The 7,451-nt window shown below is 57.1% G+C and overlaps 1 protein-coding gene across 1 annotated transcript; it reads right to left on the reverse strand.

The window, feature by feature from the left end:
- Positions 1-692: 692 nt before the first annotated feature.
- LOC118160157 (spore coat protein SP87-like) lies at positions 693-6,693 on the reverse strand. Its single transcript, XM_035314696.1, has 4 exons — positions 6,633-6,693; positions 2,522-4,906; positions 1,900-2,125; positions 693-1,284 (listed from the first exon to the last, which is right to left on the reverse strand). Exons 2-4 carry the CDS (start codon positions 4,844-4,846, stop codon positions 872-874), a joined length of 2,964 nt encoding a protein of 987 aa, XP_035170587.1. The 5' UTR covers positions 4,847-4,906; positions 6,633-6,693; the 3' UTR covers positions 693-871.
- Between the last annotated feature and the right edge of the window lie 758 nt (positions 6,694-7,451).

Here is a 7,451-nt window from a genome sequence, read left to right on the forward strand (position 1 = left end):
AGAATCAGTTTTCAGCCCTTCTGGAGCCCGTTTCCTCGCTACTCATCATTTACTCACTCACTACTCCCAGTTTACTCAGTCATTACTTGTGATTTACTCACTGGGACATTCACAAACTTACTGCTCACCATTTGGCTACCCGCCCTCCAAGGTCTCTTGTAGTGGGAATCAGACAGGACCGAGCCCTCTTACTGACTTCTCATGGTTTACTCCCTTGCTACTCACTCCCTGCTCACAACTTTGCCTCTGGTCCTCCCAAGCAGCTTGTGGCAGGGGCTGGACTGGACCAAGCCCACTTACTCTCTAGCTGTGCTTTCCTCTCGCTACTCAGCACTTCCAGCCAGCTAATACATCTCCCTACTTACAACCTTCTCACCCATTATTTACACACTTGCTACTCATTCACTAATCATTCTTCACTACATCACCCCCCAGCACCTCCCAGCCAGCTACTATGTCCCTGTTTTCTCTTTTACTAACTCACTGCTCATGCTTACTCTTTACTCACTATGCATCCTGTGACAACACTGAGCCAGCTCCTACATCCAGGCTTGCTCTTTTACTAACTCACTACTCATTCAGTGCTCACGCTTCCTATGCATTCTTGGGCAACTCAGGGCCAGTTTCCCGATTCTTCCCAGCTTTCTTGTCTTCTCCTTTCTCACTTGTTACTCTCCTTGCGAAATCTGGACTGGATTTACTTGGTCTTTACTCTTTATGCATCACTTGCCTGCTACTCCCTCTTTACTCCCCCCTTGGTTGGTCAACACATCCCTACTTAATCCCAGTTTGGGCAGGAAGTTCTACTCAGCACCCATCCCTTTCCTCCCGGTTTACTCCATTCTCACAACTCCCTCCTTGTGGCTCTTACTCACTCCCCAGCTTCACAACACCATTCCCGTGCTCCTACTCCTCCCTTACTCACCACGACCCGCCCGGGCTCCAGCTCCACGCGCGTGCGGCGCACGAGGACCTCGACGCCGGTGATGCCACCCAGGCCGCCCCGCACCAGGACGCGGAAGGGCTCTGGGCCCTGGGTGCCGGGGCAGAGTCCGGCCAGGAGGTAGATGCAGGAGCCGGAGAAGTCGTGGTGGAGGCGGTCGAAGGTGCGGACATGGCCCATGCCCAGGGCTGAGCAGGTGGCAGGGTTGGGGATGGGGTTAGGGACCAGGTTGGAGACGGATTTGGGGATGGGGACGGGGTTGGGGACAGGGACGGGGTTGGGGACAGGGTTGGGGATGGGGGCACAGGGCTCCTGGGGGTGTTTAGATGAGCAGGAGGAGGCTGTGGGAAGAGGAGAAGCAGCGGTTCGTCGGGTTGTCTTCCTGGAAGGGTTCCTCAGCCCTCCTCCAACCCCTCTTCATCCAGTTATCCTTCCTTCTTCACCCTTTTTCCTGTCCCTTCAACCTCCTTCACCCATTTCCTCATCCCTTCAACCTCCTTCACCCATTTCTCCATCCTTTCACCCATTTCCCTGTCCCTTCAACCTTCACCCAACTCTTCAACCTCCTTCCCCCATTTCCTCATCCCTTCAACCTCCTTCACCCATTTCTTCATCCCTCAACCACCTTCATCCATTTCTTCATCCCTTCAACCTTCTTCACCCATCCCTTCAATGTCCTTCACCCATTTCTTCATCCCTCAACGTCCTTCACCCATCCCTTCAACCTCCTTCACCCATTTCCTTATCCCTTCAACGTCCTTCACCCATTTCCTCATCCCTTCAACCTCCTTCACCCACTTCTTCATCCCTTCAACCACCTTCATCCATTTCATTCCCCATTCCCAACTCAAAGCCCATCTCCGACCCATTGGCTGTCCCCATCCCAGTCCCCCATTCCCTCCAAACCCTATAACCGGGGTCCCTGTCCCCAGTTAATGTCCCCATGCCCCACTCACAGCACTGTGTCCCCTGTCCCTCGCCGGCCCCATCCTCAGGATGGGCGCAGAGCCCACAGAGCTGTCCCCGTAGCGTCGCTGGTGCCGTCACTGTCACGGCGCCGTCCCCACCAACGGACACCCGCACGCCTATGGCTGTGGCCACCCGCCGCTGTCCCCCTCTTCGCTCCAGGCGCACCCGGCCCCCTGCCAGCAAGAGGGGCAGGGGGATCCGGGTACCGGCTACCTGTAAGGGAGGACATTGGCTGGGCAACCCCAATGCAGGCACCTGGGTCCCTTCCTCAGTCTTGGAAATGGGATTGAGTGGACCTAGACCCCAAGTTACGGGGTCTGGGGGCTGGAAATGGGATAGGGAGGAGCTGGACATTTGGGGTCAACCACTCAGTTATGGGGTCTGGGGGCTGGAAATGGGATGGGGAGGAGCTGGACACCTGGGTCCACCACCAAGCTATGGGGTCTTGGGGATGGAAATGGGATGAGGAGATCCTGGACATCTGGGCCCACCACCCATCTTGGAGTTCTAGAGGTTGGGAGACCCCAGATGCCTGGTTCCCTGCTCCCTCCCGGGGAATATGGGACACCTGCCTCACACCCCTTGTGCCACCCAAGGTCGAATCCTCACCCTCGCCATCGTCTCCTCGCCTCGGTGCAGGACGACCTTGAAGCCATCACCGCGGAGTGTGACGTGGCCGAAGGAGGCGCCCGGCCCCGCGCCAAACTGGCCGCCAGCCGTGACATGGAGGGTGGGCAGTTGGGTGCTGCAGGTGCTCACCAACGTCTGGGTGCAAGCCCCCGCCAAGCCATAGCTCTTCCCATCAAAGGCCCGGTAGCGCCAGCGCCCCAAAACATGGCAAACAAGTGGGGGCTGCGTGACAGGAAGGCATCTGGGTGAGGTTTCCACCATCTTGCACGTTGTCCCCTTCGGGCAATGTACGTCATTGCAAGATGTCTTGTCGGGGACGCATTTGGGTGAGTTTTCCACCATCTGGCACGTCGTTCCGGATGGGCAATGCACGTCATTGCAAGATGGCTCGTTGGGGACGCATTTGGGCCAGTCGTCCACCATCTTGCATGTGCTCCCAGATGGGCAACGCACTTCTTTGCAAGACATCTTGTTGGGCACACATTTGGGCCAGTCCTCCACCACCCTACACGTCGTTCCGGCTGGACAATGCATGTCATTGCAGGATGGCTTGTTGGGCACGCATTTGGGCCAATCCTCCACCACCCTACACGTTGTTCCAGCAGGACAATGCATGTCGTTGCACGTTGGCTTGTTGGGCACGCATTTGGGCCAATCCTCCACTATCTGGCATGTCGTCCCCGCCGGGCAATGCACTTCTTTGCAGGTTGGTTTGTTGGGCACGCATTTGGGCCAATCCTCCACCATCTGGCACGTGGTCCCGACCGGGCAGCGGACAGTGCTGCAGGAGGGCTTGTTGGGCACGCACGTTGGCCAACCACCCTCCATTTGGCACGTGGTGCCCTCGGGGCAGCGGACACCACCACAGGTGGGTTGGTTGGGCATGCACTTGGGCCAACCCTCCACCATGTGGCATGTGGTCCCTTCCAAGCAATGCACCGTGTCACACGTGGGCTTGGGCGGGACGCAGCGGGGGACGCCCTCCACCACTTGGCACGTGGTGCCAGATTTGCAGGAGATGCCGGTACAAGATGCTGCTGGCGCGCTCCTCACCATCCGCATGCACTTGGGCCAGCCTCGCACCACCCGGCACGCTGTCTCGCTGGGGCACTGCAGGTCACCGCAGGAGGGGATGCGGACACACCGGGGCCACCCATTGAGGAGCTTGCAGCCCATTCCCGCTTGGCAGTGGAGGTTCTTGCACGAAGGCCGGGAGACACAGGTGGGGTGGCCGTGCACCACCATGCAAACGGTGCCGGGCTTGCAGGCAAAGTTCTGGCAGGACCCAGGGGTGGCAGCGCAGTGGGCACCAATGCAGCCCGAGGGGATGGAGGACATCCCAGTGGAAATCTGGGGGGCAGAAGCAGAGTGACCCCAGGATGCAGATCGGAAGAGGGGATGGCTGGGAAGACACCGGGGCCAACCCTCTGCCATCGTGCAGGCCGTGCCCTTGGGACACTGGATGTCGTTGCAGGAAGGTTGGTTGTAGACACACTGTGGCCACCCATCTGTCATCTTGCACACGGTCCCCTTTGGACACTGGATGTCCCTGCAAGATGGTCTACGAATGGAGGTCTTGATCTGCACACACTGGGGCCAACCATCAACCATCTGGCAAGCGGTTCCCTTCTGGCACTGGATGTCACTGCAGGAAGGACGGTTTTGCACACACTGGGGCCAACCGTTGACAATACTGCACGTGGTCCCCTTGGGGCAGTGGACATCGCTGCAGGAGGGTTGGCTGTGGACACACTGGGGCCACCCCTGCAGCATCTTGCATGAGGTCCCTTTGGGACACTGGACGTTGTTGCAGGACGGTAGCCTCAGTGTGGTCTTTGTTTGCACACACCGGGGCCAACCGTCAACCATCTGGCACACAGTTCCCTTCTGGCATTGGATGTCACTGCAGGAGGGACGGTTTTGGACACATTGGGGCCAACCGTTGACAATGTTGCATGTGGTCCCCTTGGGACATTGGATGTCACTGCAGGAAGGTTGGCTGTGGACACACTGTGGCCACCCATCTGTCATTTTGCATGTTGTCCCTTTGGGACATTGCACACTGTTGCAAGAAGGCCGTCTTGGGGAGGTCTTGGTTTGGACACACTGGGGCCAACCATCGACCATCTGGCACATGGTTCCCTTCTGGCACTGGATGTCACTGCAGGAGGGTTGTCTGTGGATACACTGAGGCCACCCGTGTAGCATCTTGCATGTGATCCCTTTGGGACACTGAATATCCCTGCAGGAAGGTCCCCTAATGGAGGTCTTGGTTTGGACGCACTGGGGCCAACCATCAACCATCTGGCACGTGGTTCCCTTCTGGCACTGGATGTCACTGCAGGAGGGATGATTTTGGATGCACTGGGGCCATCCGTTGACCATATTACACACGGTCCCTTTGGGACACTGGACATCGTGACAGGAGGGCTGTGAGTGGACACACTGCGGCCACCCATGTAGCATTTTGCACATGGATCCCTTGGAACATTGGACGTCCCTACAAGTTGGTCTCCTGATGGATGTCTTGACTTGCACACACCGGGGCCAACCATCGACCATCTGGCACGTGGTTCCCTTCTGACACTGGACGTCACTGCAGGAGGGTGGGTTCTGGACGCAGTGGGGCCACCCATTTGTCATCTTGCACGTGGCCCCTTTGGAACAGTGGAGGTCCGCACAAGTAGGTCGCCTCGGTGAGACCTTGATTTGAACGCACTGTGGCCAACCATCGACCATCTGGCACGTGGTTCCCCACTGACATTGGATGTCATGGCAAGAGGGTTGGGCGTAGACGCACTGTGGCCAGTTGTCTGTTATCTTGCAGATGCTCCCTTTGGGACACTGGAGGTCATTGCAAGTAGGTCTCCTAATGGAGGTCTTGATTTGCACACATCGGGGCCAACCATCAACCATCTGGCAAGCGGTTCCCTTCTGGCATTGGATGTTGCTGCAAGACGGTTGGTTTGGGACGCACTGGGGCCAACCGTTGACAATACTGCACGCGGTCCCCTTGGGGCAGTGGACATCACTGCAGGAGGGCTGGCTGTGGACACACTGGGGCCACCCATGGAGCATCTTGCATGATGTCCCTTTGGGGCAGTGGATGTTGTTGCAGGACGGTAGCCTCACGGTGGTCTTTGTTTGCACACACCGGGGCCAACCATCAACCATCTGGCACGTGGTTCCCTTCTGGCACTGGATGTCACTGCAGGAGGGACGATTTTGGATGCACTGGGGCCATCCATTGAAGATCGAGCACGTAGTCCCTTTAGGGCACTGGATGTCCTTACAAGTAGGTTGTCTCTGAACACATCGTGGCCAACCATCTACAATCTGACATGCGCTTCCCTTCTGGCACTGGACATCATCACAGGACGGTTGCCTGTGGACACACTGAGGCCACCCGAGTAGCACCTTGCACGTGGTCCCTTTGGGGCACTGGATGTCCCTGCAAGAAGGTTGCCTTAGGGAGACCTTGGTTTGGATGCACCTGGGCCAACCATCAACCATCTGGCACGTGGTTCCCTTCTGGCACTGGACATCCTGGCAGGAGGGCTGCCTGTGGACACACTGGGGCAACCCATGTAGCATCTGGCACGCCGTACCTTTGGGACACTGGAGATCCTTGCAAGAAAGTTTCCTTGGGGCCACCTTGACTTGCACACACTGGGGCCAACCATTGATGATCTGGCAGCTGGATCCCTTTTGACATTGGACATCATGGCAGGAAGGCTGGTTCTGGATGCACTGGGGCCAACCGTCTGCCATCTTGCATGAGGTCCCTATAGGACACTGGAGGTCGTTGCAAGTTGGCTGATGCTGAACACACCTCGGCCAACCATCCATCATCTGACACACACTTCCTTTTTCACACTGGATGTCGTTGCAAGACGGTTGGCTGTGGACGCACTGAGGCCAACCATATAGTATCTTGCACGTGGATCCTTTGGGACACTGCACATTATTGCAAGAAGGCCGTCTTGGGGAGATCTTGGTTTGGACACACTGGGGCCAACCATCGACCATCTGGCACGTGGTTCCCTTCTGGCATTGGATGTCACTGCAGGAGGGAGCGTTGTGGACACACTGTGGCTGGCCATTAATCATGTTGCACGTGGTCTCTTTAGGACACTGGATGTCACTGCAGGAAGGTCGCCTTGGTGAGACCTTGGTTTGAATGCACCGGGGCCGACCATCAACCATTTGGCAAGCTGATCCCTTCTGACATTGGATGTCACTGCAGGAAGGACGGTTTTGCACACACTGGGGCCAACCATTGACAATACTGCACGTGGTCCCCTTGGGGCAGTGGACATCACTGCAGGAGGGTTGGCTGTGGACACACTGGGGCCACCCCTGCAGCATTTTGCATGAGGTCCCTTTGGGACACTGGATGTTGTTGCAGGACGGTTGCCTCAGTGTGGTCTTTGTTTGCACACACCGGGGCCAACCATCAACCATCTGGCACACAGATCCCTTCTGGCACTGGACATCATGGCAGGAAGGTTGGGTGTGGACACACCTGGCCCACCCATCTGTGATCCTACATGTGGTCTCCTTTGGACATTGGATATCCTTGCAGGAGGGTTTGTTGTGAACACATTGAGGCCACTCATCTCTCAACCTGCACGTGGTCCCTTTGGGGCACTGGACATCCCTGCAAGAAGGTTTCCTAATGGAGGTCTTGACTTGGACACACTGGGGCCAACCATCGACCGTCTGGCACGTGGTTCCCTTCTGGCACTGGACATCATGGCAAGATGGTCGGTTTTGGACGCAGAGCGGCCAACCATCATCCATCTTACAAGTGGTCCCTCTGGGACAATGGATGTCACTGCAAGTAGGTTGCACTGAGGGCATCTTGGTTTGGATGCACCGGGGCCAACCATCAACCATCTGGCACGTG

The sequence above is a fragment of the Oxyura jamaicensis genome, unplaced genomic scaffold (genome assembly GCF_011077185.1).
Source record: "Oxyura jamaicensis isolate SHBP4307 breed ruddy duck unplaced genomic scaffold, BPBGC_Ojam_1.0 oxyUn_random_OJ102277, whole genome shotgun sequence".
Classification (NCBI taxonomy): domain Eukaryota; kingdom Metazoa; phylum Chordata; class Aves; order Anseriformes; family Anatidae; genus Oxyura; species Oxyura jamaicensis.

Bases quoted from the DNA above. Each gene is read 5' to 3' on its own strand.
- LOC118160157 (XM_035314696.1), bottom strand. From the start codon at position 4,846: ATGGTTGATGGTTGGCCCCAGTGCGTCCAAACCAAGACCTCCATTAGG. The intron at 2,126-2,521 runs GTGAGGATTCGA...CCTCCCTTACAG, and splicing joins GCGAGGAGACGATGGCGAGG to GTAGCCGGTACCCGGATCCC. The intron at 1,285-1,899 runs GTGAGTGGGGCA...CTCTTCCCACAG, and splicing joins GGGACAGGGGACACAGTGCT to CCTCCTCCTGCTCATCTAAA.